This window comes from Symphalangus syndactylus, chromosome 8 (genome assembly GCF_028878055.3).
Source record: "Symphalangus syndactylus isolate Jambi chromosome 8, NHGRI_mSymSyn1-v2.1_pri, whole genome shotgun sequence".
Lineage (NCBI taxonomy): Eukaryota > Metazoa > Chordata > Mammalia > Primates > Hylobatidae > Symphalangus > Symphalangus syndactylus.
This window is the reverse complement of record NC_072430.2, coordinates 144,479,939-144,499,337: the sequence shown is the minus strand read 5'-3', so window position 1 is coordinate 144,499,337 and position 19,399 is coordinate 144,479,939. Positions and strand designations below refer to the sequence as shown.

At 48.0% G+C, this 19,399-nt stretch overlaps 1 protein-coding gene across 9 annotated transcripts in view; it reads left to right on the top strand.

Annotated features, from left to right (window-relative positions):
- Positions 1 to 15,782, top strand: part of NDUFA10 (NADH:ubiquinone oxidoreductase subunit A10) — a 64,601-nt gene extending 48,819 nt beyond the window's left edge. For 7 of the 9 annotated variants that reach the window (XM_055291166.2, XM_063645846.1, XM_063645845.1 and 4 more), the window contains one exon: positions 15,329 to 15,782. In XM_055291166.2, coding sequence (XP_055147141.1) covers positions 15,329 to 15,397 — 69 coding nt within the window. In that variant the 3' untranslated portion in view covers positions 15,398 to 15,782. Of the gene's footprint in view, positions 1 to 2,886; positions 2,986 to 6,709; positions 6,776 to 15,328 lie in introns of those variants that run through there. The other 2 variants (XM_055291168.2, XM_055291167.2) reach the window with 2 other exon arrangements.
- Positions 15,783 to 19,399: the final 3,617 nt, after the last annotated feature.

The window sequence follows — 19,399 nt, the reverse complement described above, 5'->3', positions numbered from 1 at the left end:
GACTCGGCGGAGACACGTGTGCAGAGGATGCGATGGAATCCCAGAGGCTGTGGGGACCCGTGAGAGGGTAGGGATGTGCAGTAGGCTGCTGTGTCTGGGGTCTCAAGACTCGCACCTCACAGGATGGGTATGAGTTTGCCAAGTAGAATAAAAGAGTCTTCGGGGGCAGATGAGGGAGAAGGAGGATGGCTGTGAAGGCCGGAGGCTGCAGGGCATGGCTGGCAAGGGCCATGATGTGAAGGGAAAGGAGATAGTGACCCTGGGGTGAGCATGATGTGAAGGGAAAGGAGACAGAGCAGGTGGGGAGGGTGACGAGTGGGGCGAGATTGCACAGGGTCTCGGGGTGGACTGTGGAGCTTACTTTTCATCCTAAGCCATGTGGGGGTTACAGCAGGCATGAGATTAACCCGAGGAGTTCAAATATAACAGAATCAGAGAGCATTGCACATTGTTATATAACCAAGTCTTGAATTGCAGTGTAAAGAACTTCTTATCAGCATTGATGGGATAATTAAGAAAGGTTGTCAGAGATGTTGCAATTTGAACCAGAATTTAAGATTCATAGAGACTGAAGATTTATGGGCTTTATTTAGAGTAACTTCTTGACTATTAGAAACCCTATCAGATAAATTTTGAAACAGAGACCCAGAGCTGAAGGTAAGACTCCTAAATGGATGATGTGGGGTGAAGGTTAAGATGACATTTTCCTGGCTGGTGCCGTGGCTTTGGTTGGGAACAGCGAGAGATACAGAACCGACGAGCTGGGATCCGGGAGGGTGGTTGGCGACAGGAAGGAAGTGTGGACACTTGATCCAGGAGGCACTTAGTATTAATCTGGCAGCCATGGTCTGCGAGGTGGGGAGAGGCTGGTGGAAGGAAGGATTATGGGCTGGGGGCTGGAGTGTCATGGGCTGAATAGGACCTGACAGGAAGGGGAAAGAGCAGAGAGACGGAGGCTAAAGAGGGCACCACTTCTGCTGCTGATCACAGTGGTAACAATACCAGGTCACCCTGAGCACCTTCTGTGTGCTGGGCACCATGCTGTTGCCACAAGAAGGCACTATTATTCTTATTCCCATTTGCAAATGAGCAGTTGGACACAGTGGCTTTCCGAGGTCCTGTAGCTTCTGGGAGGGCAGGACTCACATTTGGGCAAGTATGGCCGGGCGGCTGTGCTGCTTCCCATTTCCCTGCTTCTTGCAGGGACCCTGGGGTAAGCACCATGCACAGACTAAGGCGTGGGGGTTGTATTAGGCTGTTATCGCATTGCTGTAAATAAATATCTGAGACTGGATAATTTATTTAAAAGGGTTTTGTTGGCTCACAGTTCTGCAGGCTGTACAGGAAGCATAGCAACTTCTGCTTCTGGGGAGGCCTCAGGAAATTTACAATCATGGCAGACGGTAAAGGGGAAGCAGGTACATTCTAACATGGCAGGAGCAAGAGAATAGGGCAGCAGAGTGTCACATATTTTTAAATGACAGATCTTCGGTGGCAGAGTGTCACATATTTTTAAATGACCAGATCTTCAGTGGCGGAGTGTCACATAATTTTAAATGACCAGATCTTCGGTGGCGGAGTGTCACGTATTTTTAAATGACCAGATCTTCGATGGCGGAGTGTCACATAATTTTAAATGACCAGATCTTTGGTGGCGGAGTGTCACATAATTTTAAATGACCAGATCTTCGGTGGTGGAGTGTCACATAATTTTAAATGACCAGATCTTTGGTGGCGGAGTGTCACGTATTTTTAAATGACCAGATCTTCGGTGGTGGAGTGTCACATAATTTTAAATGACCAGATCTTTGGTGGCGGAGTGTCACGTATTTTTAAATGACCAGATCTTTGGTGGTGGAGTGTCACATATTTTTAAATGACCAAGTCTTGTGTGAACTCAGAGTAAGAGCTCACTTATCACCAAGGAGATGGCCCAAGCCATTCATGAGGGATCCGCCCCCATGATCCAAACACTTCCCACCAGGCCCCACCTCTGGCACTGGGAGTTACATCTCAGCATGAGATTTTAAGGGGACATCCAAACTCTCATTTGATGAACATGCTGGTGACACGGGTACACAGACTAGTAAAGAAAGACCTTTTCACAATAGAGTGGGTCTTAGATTTTCATATGAATAGAAGGGTTTATGATTTTTGGTTTTGTTGATCCTGTGACCTTGGAGTTTTTGACCAATCCTGTCACTTGTCTGGCTAGTGTCCTGATGGCTCTCAGGGACCTGTCCACACTCTAGGCGACACCCAGCGCTAGGGCACTGATGCCTCAGGAATCCAAGTTTTCATCTAAAACAGCGTTTTCATTGGGTGCAGTGGCTCACGCCTGTAATCCCAGCACTTTGGGAGTCTGAGGCGGGCGGATGACTTGAGGTCAGGAGTTGCAGATCAGCCTGGCCAACATGGAGAAACCCTGTCTCTACCTAAAAAATGCAAGAATTAGCCAGGTGTGGTGGCGAGCGCCTGTAATCCCACCTAGTCGGGAGGCTGAGGCATGAGAATCGCTTGAACCCGGAAGGCGGGGGTTTCAGTGGGCCAGAATTACCACTGCATTCTGGCCTGGGCGACAGAGTGAGACTCCATCTCAAAAAAACTAAAATTAAATAAAAATAAGCAAAGTAGCATTTTCAGAGGGGGATGTGTACCTGGCGTCTGAGCAATATTTATGAACATGTTTTTCATTAGTGACCCTCATTCTGTGCCGGGAATTGGCCCTGTGTGAGTTCATTAAAATACTGACTGTGTGCAGGACAGGACAGGCCGCTGATTCTTTAAAGGCACGTCTTCAACATTGTATCAGGTCACTTTGTATTTCTGTACAGCTCTTCCTTGGATTAGACAAACGGTGATTTGGTTTCTATTTTACCAATTCAGTCTCTTTTCAATGGAAGGAGGCCAGATGCTGTTAAGATACTGCGCTCCCTCCATGAAGCTGATCGTGTCCAAGATAGTTGCTAGGACAACAGAATCTTCTGTTTTCTCTCCTGCTATTTTTGTTTCTTTTACTATCTCAAGTTGTTTGCATTTTCAGTATCGAGTTCTCCCTTACCATTTTTTAAAATAGAGACGTTTTTAATAATTTTAATATATTAATACTGTATGTTCTTGCCGTTATGAAATTCACCTTACAGAAAGGCACTAGGATCAGTTTACCTAAACACGCTGGAGATGGAAGGCCAGACGTGATTGCTTTAGATTCCTCATGACATTCACACCTTACTTGGAACTCAGTTTGGTATCTAGTTGTGTTAAAATACAAATTTTCAGTTTATAAGTTACTTAATGGGGTTTGAAAGTAAATGCATAATGCCTTCAGTGTTCTCTCCACTTTGTGCCCTGCCACATGCACTGTGGAAATTAATCATAGAAACTCAGCATTAATCTGTATGCCCCAGTTATTTACATCTCTGTGTGTGGAAAATTATCAGCATGTGTCACTCGAAGAAGATGATTAGCATAAAAGGTGCTGTTTACCAGGTCCATTGGTTTGTATGTGATTGCTGCTGGTGGGCGGCATCTGCCTGTCTACTGATGGGGAGTGATAAGGTAATGTCTAACATGCAATTTGGAAAACCAAGTACCCTGACTTTACTGTGTGTTACATATAATTGTATTTACTTTAGAATTTTTAGAAAGCATACCATTTTCAGATTTAAAACAAGCGCTTAGGTTAGGAGCTTTTCTATTATTCACAGCTAATAAGAGTTAAGGAGGATTAAGACATTTGAACTATTGTTAATACTCATTGCAACAAATATGACAGCTAAATAACGATATATTTGTAGGAAGCTATAGTTTTAGGTGTTAAAAAATAGAACACACATTTTCAAAATAAAAATATGGTTTTTGAAAGTTGACTGTTAAAAGATTTTTTGAAAATTGATGCCAATTTTGTTATACTCGATTTGTGTTCTACAGTAATGGAAATTACGGGAAATTGTGTATCAGAGAAGTGTCTTTAATATCTATAATGCTAAAATTAATGAAAAACTCAAAGCAGAATTGATTAGCATTTAAATGTTATAATGGAAAATAGGAGTTGGAAACTGGAATTTCCAAATCACCCCAGAACTGTGCAGTAGTTGGAAGCTCCTTAGTGCATCTAGAGAGAGGGGAGCCAGGCATGCCTTGCATAACCCATTTCTTGCCCCAGCGGAGTGAAGCCAACCCAGTAGACAGGCCCTCACTCAATCCTTTTTTTGTTTAATTTATATATTTACAGTAATACAATAAAGGATTTGTTGCTGGAATATACACATTTATTTATAAGTATGTATAATATTTATCAATATATTTACCAATATATGTATACATGTACACACACACACACATGTCCTTCATGAAAACTCTTTCAACTGGGAAACTGTGAGCATCCTTGAATGTCCCTGAGGTGACTATGAGGATATAAACATCTCCCAAGGGAAGTGCTTTGAGTTACATATGAAAGGACCTGCAGAAAGATTGGAGTCACCTTTACCGGGTAGAGTGGATTGTGGACCCTAACCTAACAGACACCCAAGAAACCTCATAGCTGAGGCCTTGAGCAACATACCTTTACTATATGCTGATTGACAGACAAATGGAGAGTTGGAGGGAATGAGGGGATTCAGTAAAACCTCATATAAGTAGTGTGTGATTGAGGAAAGAGCTTATTGTGTTATTTTTAAGAGTTAGCACACTGAAAGTTACAATTTAATTCAATGAATATTTACATGCTGTAGTGGGAAAAAGATCCTGGACTTGATCATTAAAAGATTGGGGCTCACTTTCAGCCTGCCACTAGCTAGCCATGTGACCTCGGGCAAGTCAAGTCTCTGAACACCCTATCTCTTTTAAAATAGAGACTGTGCCTTCCTTTACCTCATGCTGTCAGGGTCACAGGAAATAACACTCGTAAAAGCGTTTCTACTTAGAGGCTGCCCTCTAATATCAGTAATTGCATTGGACATAACTTTTTGATGAGTACCAAAGGAAAAGTCAAAGGATGAAGGGAGCTCTGAGAAGGAAGGGGCATTATTTCATGGCAGGATTGGAGGAGGCAGAGGTGGCTCAGGACAGCACTTCCAAAAGAGTGAGTGGCATAGGCGTTCAGTAGAGAAAAGCCATGGCCTTGGCCAGGAATAGCAAGTCAGCTGCCGCGCTCAAGGAAGACCTGCTTGGAGACCTTTGCGATGTACCTGGGTGGGGAGATGCTTGTTCAGGAGATTTCTTCGGTTTTCTCCTGAATGACATTTCCTGAGATATATCTACTATCAAGTTAGTCACATTCACTCACCAAATAAGTTCTTTTCTGCTTTCTTTTTACAAAGTAGCATTTGAGAACGTTTTTATGTGGCACTTCTTTCATTACTTTAGTTCTCTGATAAGTAACTGCATAGAGCAGTAGGTAGGGCTGTTAAGTGTTAGAGGCTGTCTTTGCAAAAACTGAAATAATGATGCAGAGAAGTTTGTCCATAAAAATGAATGATTCAGTGACATCTGTTGTTATTAGCCAAACCTTGGATAGGAACTTTCTTAGAGGGAGGTGAGGTGCCCTCTCTGGCTGAATTACCTGCTCCTTCTTACCTTACATTTCAACCATATATAATAGCAGGTGAGATTCACATTTACATCTTTTCCTAGGTTCTTTTTAGACTGGTTATGTACTGTAATTCCATCTTAATTCCTTTGTGGCCTTATGAGCTACCCCTCTTTATTTCATTTCTGATGATTGCCGTAGGGTTTCACCACGGGCAACTCTTAACTTGTCACAGTCAACCCACACATCGTCAGCATTTAACCGCCTCACACAGAATGCAGGTTATCTGGCCCGAGGCTACAGCTGTTCCTGCCCTCTGTGTTCTTTGTGCTGTTATTCTCATACACTTTCACAGAAACCACACAATGGACTGTTGTGATTTTGGCTTTAAACACTAAGTTATCTTTTAAAGAGATTGAAACAATTTTTTAGTGTTTTAGTCTTATCCTTCCCTCCACCATTTCTGATGTGCTTCATTCCTTTGTGTGGACCTGAGTTTCCATCCGGCATCATCTTTCTCCTGTGTGAATAACTTTCTTTAGCAGTTGCTATAGAACAGGTCTGGGAGCAGTGAATTCTATTCGCTGTTGCTTTTCTGAAAATATGTAGTTCAACTTCATTTTGTTGAGTATTTTCTTTTGATATAGAATTCTATGTTGACAGTTTTTTTCCCCTCCAACACATAAAAGATATTCCATTTCCTCTTGGCTTGCATAGTTTCTGATGAGAAGACTGCAGTTCTTCCTAGCTTTGGTTCTTGTCCCTGATGAACCTTTTTTCCCTTTGGTTGTTTGTAAGATTTTCTCGTGATCTTTTTCTTACTAGTTTTTCATAATTTAATTATGGCATGCCTCTGTGTGGTTTTCTTGGTATTTATCCTGCCCAGGGTTTATTGAGTTTCTTGGGTGGCAGGATTATCATTCTCAGAACACATGGAAAATGTCTGGGTATTATTTCTTCAGATTTTTTTCTATCCTCCCCCTTTTGGGGACTCTTATATATCCATGCATTAGGTGACTTGCTATTTTCCACAGGTCCCTAGTGACTCTGTCCATTTGTTTTTGGCCTTTTTCTTTCTGTGCCTAATTTTGGATAGTTTCTGCTGCTCTGCCTTCAAGCTCACTTATCTTTTCTTCTGTGGATGTATGATATGCTGTTAATTGCATTGTGTTGGTTTAGGTCTTCCAAGAATCAGAAGCCAAGAGATTAGATGTCGAAGAGGTCTATTGAAAGAAAACACCTTTGAAGGATCAGGGAGAGGAAGCCTGAGATGGCAGGAGAGCCTTTGCTCTTCCTTGTGTGACTGTGACAGGAGACAGGAAGAAAGAATCCAGGAAAGATTTGGCCAGGCTGATGAGTGTCCTAGAGCCAAAGATGCCTGTCAGGGAGTCCATGTCCACAGGAACAGCTGGCACCAGAAGCTCTTCTGTGCTCCGTCACTGACCAGGCACATTCTGTAACGTGCGTGGCTGTGGCATGAACAGGCAGCAGATCCTGAGGGTCAGCAGATGCAGGGTCAGGAGCAGCAGGAGCATTGCAAAGGAGCACACTCTCCTCCCTGCAGCAGGAGATCTGCAGAGCACATTTTCATGGCCACCACACTTGTCCAATAGAATTGTGTTTTAGGAATCCTGTTTTTTAGCTCTAGAAATTCTGTTTGGTGCTTTTTATGTTTTCCAATTCTGTCCTTATTATGTTTTTCATTTAATTCTTAGAGCATACTGAACATTTTTATAACAGCTGTTGTAATGTCTTTGTTTCCTAATTTATCGTCTTTGTCAGTTCTGAGTTGGCTTGGTATTTTTTCCTTGTTATGGGTTACGTTGTCCTGTTTCATATGCCAAGAGATGTCTCACTGCTTGCCATACGTTGCAAATTTTACGTTTTTGAGTGTTAGATCTTGTTCTATTCCTTTGAACTGTGTTAGAACTTTTTTTCTGACAGCAGTTAAGGTACTTGCAAGTCAGTGTAAACCTTTTGAGTCTTGATGTTTCAGCTTTCTGGTGAGCCTGCAATGGGCTTTCTTCAGGAAGGGCTTAGCCCGGTACCAAGGCATGGCCGTGGGGTCCCTGTTGAATGCTGCATGTGTGCAGGGAGAGGCCCCTCTGCTCTGGCCGGTGGGAGCGCGCTGACTCTCAGCCCTAAGTGAGCTCTAGGAGTCATCTGCTTGCACCTCCCTGGAAACTGTTCTTTCCCTGAAGTCGACTTTGTCCAGCTTCATGGAGTTTTACCCCCTGCACACACTGATTGGTACTCAGCCAAAGACCAAGTGGGTCGCCTGTGCAGATTTCTGGAGCTCTTTTTCTGCCTAGGTCCCACCGCTTTAGTACTCTGCTCCCTAAAATCTAGTCACTGTGTCCTGCCTAGAGTCAGATGCACCCAGCAGACTCAGTTTCTCCAGTTTCTAAATGCATCTGGCTGGGAGGCAAGTACAGACCCTGTTACTGCCTCATGAAAGGAAACTGTTGAGTGTTACTTGGCCTGGTGCCTCTCACTTAGGCTCTAACGGTATAACTGATTGCCCAGGAGCTGCATAGTTCACGTTAACTGAAGTCTGGAGTGTATTTCGGGAGGAGACATTATTCCATGTCAGGGCTTCTTTAAGACCACAAGGCTGAAGTCTATGCTCGCTGCTCCGCGGAGGCCGTGCTCTGTGCATTGCGTACATTTGCTGCCTCCTCCCTCATCCCGAATGGCCACCTCTTCCCTCCTGATAGGCACCCTGTCCGCACCTGAAGCCTCTGTCTGTGTTGGTCAGGTAGGATTTCTCCACCCTTTTCGCCCTCCATCACCTTCCATCGGGCTTCTCCCACATTCCAACTTGTGTCTAGGTTTTTCTAGCCAGAGAAGAGAGGACTGCCTTCGTTCATCTCTCTCAAAGCAGTTAGGACACAGCGTTTCACCAGTAGAAGGAGTTTCCTCCATTAGAATGAGTGACTCTGTGTGTGTGTGTGTGTGTGTGTGTGTGTGTGTGTGTGTGTGTATTTTTTTCCTTGACTGATTTCTGTGCGAACAGCTGGCATTTGAAGCACTAATGTAGGACATGTCTAAATTGTGCACCCAAGAGGAGCTCCTGGGAGAAGCCTCAGTGTGCGGCCTGGGCCCTCATGGCACAGATCCCAGGCTGGCTGTAGCATTTAGAAGTGGACACCTTTCTAACATCAGAATTCATCCAGTCCTTACGTTGAATCACACAAACTCAGTGGCGTCACTTTGGATAAAAGAACAGCATGTTTCAGCTGCCTCTGCGACCCCACGTGGAGCTGGGGAATCACCCTGTTCCCCGCTGTTGCCCGGCACAGGACCTGACACCTGTGGGCACTTAGCTGGCACAGGACCTCGTACCTGTGGCACTTAGGAAGTAATTGTGGGCTAAGTGAATTTAAACCACGTCGTGGACTCAGCTTTACTGTCTTGTTGTTACCTTCCTGTCTTTCTTAGGCCAGTGATCAGCAAAGGTTTCCTTTAAAGAGCCAGAGAGTAAAGATTCCCAGCTCTGCGGGCCACACGGCCTCTCACAGCCGCTCAGCTCTGCGTTGTGTGAAAGCACCACCAGCCAGTGTGTAAATGCATGGGCCAGGCTGTGCCAGTGAGGCCTCATTTACAGAAGCAGTCAGCAGCCAGATTTGATCTGTGGGCTACAGTTTGCCGACCCGTGCATGAGGCAATAAAAGGCCAAGAGCCTGGTATAAATTCATAACGAGAAAAGAAGGCTCTGAATCAGCCCCGAAGTGTAAGCAGCAGCATAATGATCTGGACCAGCGTCTTGGTGTTATTAAATTCAACCCATTCCGATGGCTGCGTCAGCATCTATTGCTCTGTTTATTGTGTTTCCTTAAGCAGTTCCATTTCTAGAAATTTATCTCAAGCACATAAATCTAGAGGGGGCACGTCGGTGTTATTTATGATGGGAAAACTGGAAACACACAGCCCTAGGCTGGAAGAGGCACAGCCTGATGTACAGCGTGGGCCAGTGGTTAGGAGCAGACTCAGGAGCCAGCGGACACGGCTGCAGTTCTAGCTCTGTGAACACATTGGCCGTGTGCCACCCTCAGCAAGTTACTTCATCTCTCTCTCTTCTTAGGAAAAAAAAAAGGAAATCCTTGCACATGCTGTAAAATTCAAACGATGAGAGTAATGTTCCTTCTTTGTTCCCCAGCTGCCCAGGGCCCCTCCCTCGGGCAGCTCGGTTCAGGTTTCTTTGTAGCCTTCGGGTTGGTGGGGGAGAGGGTAGCCCTTGGGTGTGTGTGCCATTCACCCCCTTAACTGTGAGGGTCAGGAAAATCATCATGTTAGTTTACATTAAGCGTGGACTTCTGACACACAGATTTGCATGCAGATGTTTGCGGGAAATCGGGAGTGGGTTTGATGAGAGTGTCCAATACTGTCTCTTCTCTAGTCTTTCCTGTATGTGAATCAGGATGCACGGGTGGGAACAGGCCCAGTCCTGTGGGGTTTTCCGGGAGAAGAAAGTACAGATCCACATCCCCAAACAGTCTGGGCCACATCCCCAAGCAGTCTGGGCTACAGCGTGCACACCCTCATGTGTCGTTTTGTATCTGCTAGTACAAATGTGCACACCCTCTGCAGCCTGGGATGGAAGCCCACCCTGCTCATCCTCCGTGTCTGGCCTCCATCAGGGGGCTAGGGGGAGTTGTCATTTCCAGCCCAGCCCCCCGTGACCAGCAGCTCTTAGGGAAGGGAACTCGGTTTCTACACTGGGTCAGCCCAGGTTGCCGGGGGTGACTGGGCAGTTACCTCCCAGTGCACTGTCTGAAATCCCTTCCCAGCTCCAAGCCTCGCCCTGGAACACTCCGGGTGGGCCACCAGGGACTGACGCACGCCAGAGTCATGGGAGGAGGGCAGCTTAGCTGCTTGGCTCTGGAGGAGGACTTGGAATGTTTGGCTTTGTAATTTATTGAGATTTTTTTCCCTTTCTTCAGTAAACTTCCTTTTTGATTTCTAATGGAAAATGGAATCCAGGGAAAGAGCCTCGTGGAAGTGTGAAACTTCTCCGAGCCCTGTGAATCTACTGAGCCCAAAATGCCTTGAGTTCAGAGACCCAGCGAGGGAAACACTGTTCGCCTTGTGCAGTAGAGGGGATTGCAGGGCATGAGCACTGGAGGGGTTTGTTCCTTTTTCTGTTAGGCGCTCTTTCTTCTTTTGCTCCTTAAGGATTCTTGGTTTGCTCACCGGTATACGCTCAGCAGAAGGCCCGACTTCTGACAGGAGGAAAATGATTTTCTTTTCATTTTAAAGTGGGTGTATGGCCTTGATAGTTCACCTGAGATAGTTCACCACATGCCCTTTCCATCTCAACCTGCAGACGCACAGCCACACACGTGGGTGTCATGCACCCGGGCACCATGAACGAGCAGATCCGGGAAAGCGTGGCTCGGGAGGAAGGTCTGGCGAGGCCCGGTGGGGCCCCCGGAGTGAGGCTGCCCTGCGAGGGAACCGGCTTTGCTGCTTTCCTCCCTGAGGCATTACCATGTGCTTTTTCTCATGTGACGAATGAGCACTGGGTTTTGGGGGTGGAAGGCTTATTTTAAATTAGCAGATACAGACAGGAAGTAGTAATGTAAACAAAGGGGATGGTTTTGCATTTTCCTGGTGTGAGATGCTCCAAATGAACCCCTCCCCACCACGTGGGTCTCTGTTGGCCTAAAACACTGAAAAGAGACCCCCAGGATCTGAGAACCCTCCTGGGTATCAAAGGCCCGTTAACTGCTGCCCAAGAAGTCCAGAGACAAACTTTCCGAGACAATTAACGGCCACTGGCTGGACTTAGCAGGTTTGGTGTTCTGCTAGTTTCTATTCTCTGCTCTGGTTTAAAATTCTATTTGCAAAGATGAAAACGGAGCCAGACTGTCCCAAACCCAGCCCTTCCTCTGTAAGTACTGCTGTGAACAGACCTGCGTGGCTGGTCCTGTGTTTGGGTAAAACATTAAATGACAACTTTAATTGAAAAACCCTGGGGAAGCTGACCCAGGGCGTCTTAAGAGAGGTGCCCACTGGCTGTCGTGTGGGTTTGTAGCAGGTTGGTTAAATGGGAAAACCTTTCAGGTAATCTTTTGTTCAGTTGTCAACTTTCTGTTCTTTGGACTTAATTCTGCAGTTGGTCCTTCAGGGAAAAGAAATGAATTTCTGGCAGGACCACCTGTCAGATGTGGAGCCAGCTACAGTGTTAGCGTTTCCTGGCTGCCGCAGTCGTGCTTGAGTGTGGTTCTGCTGGAGGCGCCCTGGCCGGCAGTGTGCCTGGAGGGCCTTGCTACTTTCGCGGCTCTCTGGCCTGCCCCTCCCTCTGGGTTTGTGTTCTTGGGGGTGACCCACCCTCTCCTGCATCCTCGGCCTGTTCCCCTGCACAGCTTTCTTCTTCCTGGTGTACAGATGTGCCCTGGTATCTCCCATCATAAAAAGCAGACACCCCGCAGGAGTCGCCTGTTGCTGCTGCTGCCAGCTACCACTCTCTAGCAGCTTAAAACAGTACACATGTGGCCTCCTAAAGTTCTGGAGGCCGACGTTCTAAAATCAGGGTGCGGGTGGGGCTGGCTCCTTCCGGGGCTCAGGGGAGATGGGTGTCCTTTCCCTTTCCAGCTTCTAGAGGCCGCCCACATTCCTCAGTGCCTGGCCCCACATCACTGTGGCCGTTGCTTCCATTGTCACATCTCCTTCTCTGATTTCTGAGGACCCTAGTGATGGCCTGGGGCCCACCCAGATAACCCAGATGATCTCCCAGTCCCCTGCTGCAGAGGCCCTTTTGCCAGGTGAGATCCTGTGCTCACAGGTTCTGGGGCTGGGCATCTTGAGATAGAGATCTCCACCTCTTCTTGATGCAGAGACCCCGCCCACCAGCCCCCTGCACATGCACAGGCGTGCAGGCACAGACACACGTGCCATTACCTGGCGTGTGAAAGGTGGCCCAGGCGTTGTGTCCCTTTCCTCAGCTGCTGACTGCTTCCCCGCTAGTGTGGTCTCCTCCCACCCCGCTCCTCGTGTCTTCGTGCAGAGCTAATGGCCATCTGGTGACCATGATGCGAGGCCCCATATGTCACGCGTGGTCACACCCAGCTCCTCCTGTGGCCTGCGCGCCTCACTCCTCAGTCCCTCTGCAGCCTCAGGCCTCAGCCATGCGGTGCTGCTCTTCAGCCTCTTCTCTTGTCCAGCACCCAAGACAGCACCCAGCCTCTTCTCTTGTCCAGCCAACCCTGGTTGGCTCACGTGGTGCTGCCTCCCTCAGTTACTGGGAGGTGGCTGCACAGCCCTGTCTTCTAAGCCACAGACGCCGTTTTCCAACTGCTAATGGGTCATCTCTCTGGGGCAGCCTGCCGTGTAGCCCCCACACCCTGCACCTATTCTATAAGCAGATCCGACACTCACCTTCCCTGGGGCTGACCAGCTCTTCCTTTCTGTCACCCAGGCCTTCCTGACCCTGTCAGGCCCTTTGAGACCAACCCCAGGTGCCTGTCACTGCTCCCCAGTCCAGGAACAGCACCTGCAGCCTGTCTGACACAGGTCACACCTTACGCCAAAGGTCTTGTCAGACCATGAAGCCAGAAAGTCACGCCCCTCTCATGTGGTCTTTCTGCCACTTGTAGACACCTGTAGTTCCAGCAGCAGTGTTGGGGGACCCCCCTGACCCTGGAGGGTCCCTCACTGTCCTGACGCCTCCCTGGACTCTGCCAGACCAGCTGCCTGTGCTCCCTGCTGGGATCCCAGAATACCAAATCCCCTGGGCTGTCTTGGCATCACTGGCTGAATGACCTGGGCTTTCATCTCAGTCTCTCTTCAGATTTCAAACTCCTGAAGGAGCTGGGCTTTTCTTTTTTCTTGTGTGTCCCAGAATTCTCCTGGTACCCAAACAGAACCGTCTGCATCCACACTATCCTGGGCCAGAAAGCTGGAGGCTGGCTGTGCCACCCAGCCCTCCCTGCCTTCAGATGAGCATTGATGTAGTTAGGATGTCTGTCCCTCCAAATCTCATGTAGAAATGTGATCCCCTGTTGGAGGTAGGGTCTGATGGGTGGTGTTTGGGTCATGGGAGTAGATAGATCCCTCTTGAATGGCTTGGTGCCCTCCTTGAGGTAATGAGTATGTTCTCAGAGTGCACGTGAGACCTGCTCATTTTAAAGTAGGCGGCAGCTCCCACCCGCACCCGCCTCACGCTCTTGCTCTTGCTCCCACTTCACCATGTGGCGTGCCTGCCCCCGCTTTGCCTTCTGCTGTGATTGAAAGCTTCCTGAGGCCCTCCCAGAAGCAGATGCTGGCACCATGCTTCCCACACGGCCTGCAGAACCTGAGCCAATTAGACCTCTTTTCTCTCTGCATTTCTCAGCCCCAGGTGTGTCTTTATAGCAGTGCAAGAACGGACTAACACAGCACCGGCCCCTCCACTTCCAGGGCCCACTTCACAGCTGTGCACCTAGGAGAGGAGAGGCTTTCTGGGGAGGGGGAAGGGTGGCTCCTGGGCCTTGAAGATGCTCAGGCTCTGCCTGTCCTGTGTGTGAGATGGCTGGTCTTGGGGCGACCTGTCTGCTGCTCCATAGGATGTGTTGTGTGTTCGTCTGTCACTGTGTGGCCACTGTGGCAGAGGCCAGGCAAGGCACATTTCAGTGACTTGTGGTCCAGGCAGCCATGGCCGTGTGGCTGGCTATGAATGCCTGCTGCTGATTAGGATAAAGGAAAAGCTGATTCTTCTAAAAATGGTTTTAGTACCTGTTCTTAAGGGCAGAATTTGGAAGGGGTGTGTGTGTGTGTATGTACACAAATTGGCTGTGTGCCCATGCTGATTTGAAAATATGAGAAAACTCATCATTTTCCCACCTGCCATCACTGGGCGACATACACCGTGCTGGGCGCTTTCCTCCTGGCTCCGCAACGAGGTAGTCCTGTGGAGCGACACTCCTCTTTCCGCCTCAGCCAGCTCTGTTCCGGCCGCCTACCCTCATGAACAGGCATCTTTGTGCTGGCGGGGGCTCTCCCTGTGCCCTGTGAGGTTGGCCTCTGTGGACCGCCACCTGGGCCCCTGACCTCTCCCAGATGGTGGGAGAAGTGGGGGCTGTAACATCCTTCCTGCAGCTCCATCACTGCCAAGCTCAGCCCCCGCTGGTCTCTCCGGCAGCATCCACTCCTTCTGGGCTCTGTCGTCCCTTCCTCCTGTTGCTCCTGGAGGTGTTCAGTGGCTCCCGCTGGTGTTCAGTGGCTCCCACTAGGGTCAGTCCTGCAGTGCTTCCCCCTCCTTTGCTGGTTTTCCTGAACCCTGCCCATGCCTACTTAAAAGGCCTGGATGAAACTCACTTTCCTACTCCGCCAGGGGCCTCTTCCAGCCTGCAGCCCAGCCTCTGCAGGCCCTCTTCAGAGGGGATTTCACCCAGTGGTTTTTCAGAGATAACTCGGTGTTTCAGATGGTGAACTGTGGTTCCTGGGCCCCAGCCCCACCCCTGTGTCTGCGTGGCTGTCCCCCCTCAGGGCCTCCCCTAAGTATCACCCATTGCTCTCTGTCCCCCTCCCGTGGCACTTGTCACCCTCCTGACATTAATGAGAGCACTCAGTGGTTCATTTCCATTTGTGGCTCCCAGCCCTAGGTCAGAAGCTCCTGGCAGGCAGGGCTGGGTTGTGGTTTGTGTACCTGTGGCATCCTTGCACTCACAGGAGACACCTGCCGCAGATCAGGTGCTCACCAGCATTGTTGAAGGAACTCATGAATTACAGGCATCTGCCGGGTAGACATTGAACTATGAGCTGGGAAAACATTCATTCACGTTAAACAGAGTGCACCAATGCCTTTTTCCCCCACAGCTGCCGGGCCGCAAGTACAGCCCTGGGTACAACACCGAGGTGGGAGACAAGTGGATCTGGCTGAAGTGAACAGGCCGCCTTCCGCTCCAGCTGCGTCACAGCGATGGCCAAGCTGCATCAGCCGCACTCTCCTGGACGCCATATAGCTTTAAGATCGGGGGGAGGGTAAATAATGCAAAAATTGCACAGTGGAAGAAGTGGTCTCACAAAAAGCAAAAGCAATCCATCCCGTAGTATAGGTAATGGAGTTGGGAGAAGCAGCTTCCATTCTGGATGTTTGGAACCCTTTAGCTTTGTTTTGGAATGGCCCACCATTCTCACTGGAAAACAGTGGTCTGCTGTGAAAGGCCAGCTCTCCGCGGCCCCTGTGGTTTCAGCGCTGCCACTGTGTGTCATTCAGGTTGTGTACATTGTTTTTCTTCCGACTTCCAGAAATAAAAGCGTTTCCATGGGACTTTCCCCATCGTACGTCTGTGTGCGTGCGGGCACGTCAAAACTGCACACGTGCACACACGCTGCTCTGGGCCCTGACTGTTTGGCGTGGTGTGGTTTAATTGAGACTTACATTATGCTGAAGAGTTTTTCTAAAGGCTTACGGTATTTATTTTAGTAATGTGCTACATTAGAGTAGAAAAAATAAGAAAGTGAAGAAGAAATAGCAAAAGGAGAAAATTACTGTAGATTTACAGAACAATATGTTTTAAGAGAGACGTTGAAAAAAGGTTCACGTGGTGACTGTCCTCAGCATCTCAAACTCCTTTGAAGGGAGATTTGAGCTTAGACTGTTGATGGCATAAGATGCAAAAGCAAAATAATATACTCTCTTTATTACCCAGAAAATCGAGATGCCAGTCAAAACTGAGAAATGAGAAAGGCACATTTTCTTTATTCATCTCTGTTGAAGCCTAGAAAATCAAAACAAGCTGGTTGTGGTTCAGCATCATCGTTTAAGAATTAAGCTGTCAGTTGTGAGTCCTACTGAACTGTGAGTTTTCCACTGTAAAGCTCCACTGTATCCAATATGGTAGCTCCTAGCCACATGTGGCTATTGAAATTTAAATGAGCTAAAATGTAATACAGTTTAAAATTGGGTTCCTTGGTTGTACTGGCCATAGTTCAAGTGCTCCGCAGCCGCTGTGGGCAGTAGTTCCAGTGCTGGTGCAGAGGACAATGCTCTGTTCCCCGCGGAAGCTCTGCCAGGCCTCGCTGCTGCGGAACAGCGAAGAAGATGCACACTCCTTCCCTCCTCGCGTCCGCCTGCCTTTTTCCTTCTCTCCTTCCTTCCCTCCTTCTTCCCTCCTCCTTCCCTCCCCTCCTTTCTTCCTTCCATCTGTCCTTGTTTTTCTCCCTTCTCTTCCTCCCTGCCTCCTTCCTTCCCTCCTTCTTCCCTCCTTCCCTCCCTGCCATCCTCCCTTCTTTCCTTCCTTCCTTCCTTCCTTCCTTCCTTCCTTCCTTCCTTCCTTCCTTCCTTCCTTCCATCTTCCTTCTTTCTGTCCTTGTTTTCCTCCCTTCTCTTCCTTCCTGCCTCCTTCCTTCCCTCTTCTTCCCTCCTTCCGTTCCTTCCTTCCTTCCTTCCTTCTGTCCTTGTTTTCCTCCCTTCCCTTCCTCCCTGCCTCCTTCCTTCCCTCTTCTTCCCTCCTTCCCTCCCTCTTCTTCCCTCCTTCCCTTCTTTCCTTCCTTCCTTCTGTCCTTGTTTTCCTCCCTTCCCTTCCTCCCTGCCTCCTTCCTTCCCTCTTCTTCCCTCCTTCCCTTCCTTCCTTCCGTCTGTCCTTGTTTTCCTCCCTTCCCTTCCTCCCTGCCTCCTTCCTTGTTTTAAGAATTGAAAACAAAGTTTCCCAGGAGTTTTGGAGTCCAGATTTAAGTGGCTGAAGTTTTTGCATTTCACCAAGAAGCCAACAGCTTTAATCATGAAATGAAAGCACAGCTGGGCATTGGGCCAGTCACAGAGTGTCTTTTGCTCTAAGCACCTCACAAACCCATTGTGGAGGGGAGGAAAGAAAAAGAAAACCATCTTTAATTATCTTAGCTGTTCCTAATGTCTTTGGCTGCAAAGAGCTAGCTGTTTCCTTCAACCTTGGTGGTTGCACGGGTAGTGTCCTCAGCAGTGAGAGGGCAGGTCTGCCCTGTGGTCAGGATTGCCCGTGTGAGGGGCAGAGCTCCAACCACGCAGGGCTCGGTGTCGGCGTGGCGTGGACTCGGGTGCTCTGATCGTCCCCTGCGTTTGTGTCTGACCCTGTGTGGTTGCATTCCCTTGATGGAGTGGGAAGTGTGTAATTTGTAGTGCTGAGGACATTCCTCTGTTTGATTTTCTGGTGTTTTCAGTGACATGCATGTTCAGCAGAGAAAGATGAATAAACACTGTCCAATTCTTCTCTCCACATAGAAGCCTCAAGAAGAGATGAGGAGATGCCCCTATTTCCTTATTTCAGAGCAATACATGAGTTCATCTCACGAAAGCTCTTACAACTAAAACAACAACAGCAACAAACAGGATCAAAATAATCACGCCTTTTCCAAGATTCCATGTTGGACTTCTCAGTGCTTTGGAGACAGGAAATAACCATGTTGTCGTAGCAGTATGGTTTTGTGTCTGGATTTTATTCATACAGGCATGTGTTTACAGGCATGAGAACTTTGTATTGAAAAGAAAGTCCGTGTTTTTTTCTAACGTATCTTTCTGTTCCATCAACTGTTATAACCAGATTGTTAAGAGCATTGAGCTTCTTAGGAGAGATTACATGCAGCTACTTAGGACCATCTCAGCAAAATGGGGTTGCCTGGGTAGGTAGCAGCAGCAGCAGCTCAGCAGCCCCACGCTACCAGGCAGCCGTGGAACCTCCATGTTCTGCCCAGGGGTTGCGGTAAGAACAGCAGGGAAAGAGGCGGCCACCTCCAGGCCGCAGGTGGACCCAGGGACCTTCAGTTACGCTGCTTCAATTAAATTCGTGTTGGTTTCTCTGCTACAGCAGAAGTGGAAGGAGCTCTTGTCTTGCTTGACATTTGTCCCATTTTTGGCCAATAATTGGCTTTGAATCTCTCTGTGTCCTGCTTACCAATTATAGCTTTCTGGATTGGCTGTTCTTAGCAGTGCACATGTCAACGCAAAGAAGCAAGCAGGCAGCTACTTTCTGGGAAGAAGCATAGTCCGTGCTCACACTGGATGCAAATCTGCAAGATTTGGGGGTTCGGCAAAATAGGGGTGGAGAGAAAGCTGCAATGGCTGTCATGCACAGGGGCTTTTCGAAGAAAAGCTTGTGTAGGCAGCAGCCACTGGCTGGCCAGAATTCCATGAATGGAAGCAGGTACCCGAGTGATCTGGGGCTTCACATCTGGATATAAATAGAAGCCGGGAGCCTGAGGCTTTGCTTTAGGAAAATCATGAGCCAGAAAACAGAGGAGGTGATTCTCAGTAGTCACCTCACATCGCTAGGATTTTCTAATACTCTCTCGAGTTGTACAAAGCAAAGTACCTTTTAACAGCAACACATGTGTGACTCAAAGCAGCGAGCTTCCCTTGGGGAAAGGAGCCTCTTCTCAGCAGAGGATCCCAGCCTTTCCATCCTCCCTCACTGGAATGCCGGGCTCTGTTAGTTTGGATGTTGGACATGGCCACCTGAGTTCCAGGAGGCCGGGGAGCTCCAGTTATGGACTTGTCCCCAAAAGAGTGGTGCTGTTCTCAGAGTGATAAGTGTTCTACCGAAAGTGTCTGTCCCCTGGCTCACGCTGGCTGCACTTGCTTGAAGGAGGCTGATTTAAGGGTTCTAATAGGAAGACAAATGAAACTATCAAATTTTATCTTTAAGCATGTGAATAAGTTTGCTCATTTGCTTTTACTGTTGATGTATAGTTTTCAAATTCTTAATTTAAAAATTATTTCAATAGTGAATTTTTCACAAGTGAACGCTTTTTATCTTTAAATTAAAATTCTGAAGCTCCCTAGTTAGATCCAATTGCTGGTTACATTGTGGGAAACACTCATTTTAGTGCTATGTAGTTTCATTGTATAAACATTTTTTTAATGAGACTATACCTGGTGATTATATTAAAAATCCCAGCTTTTAATTTCTAAAC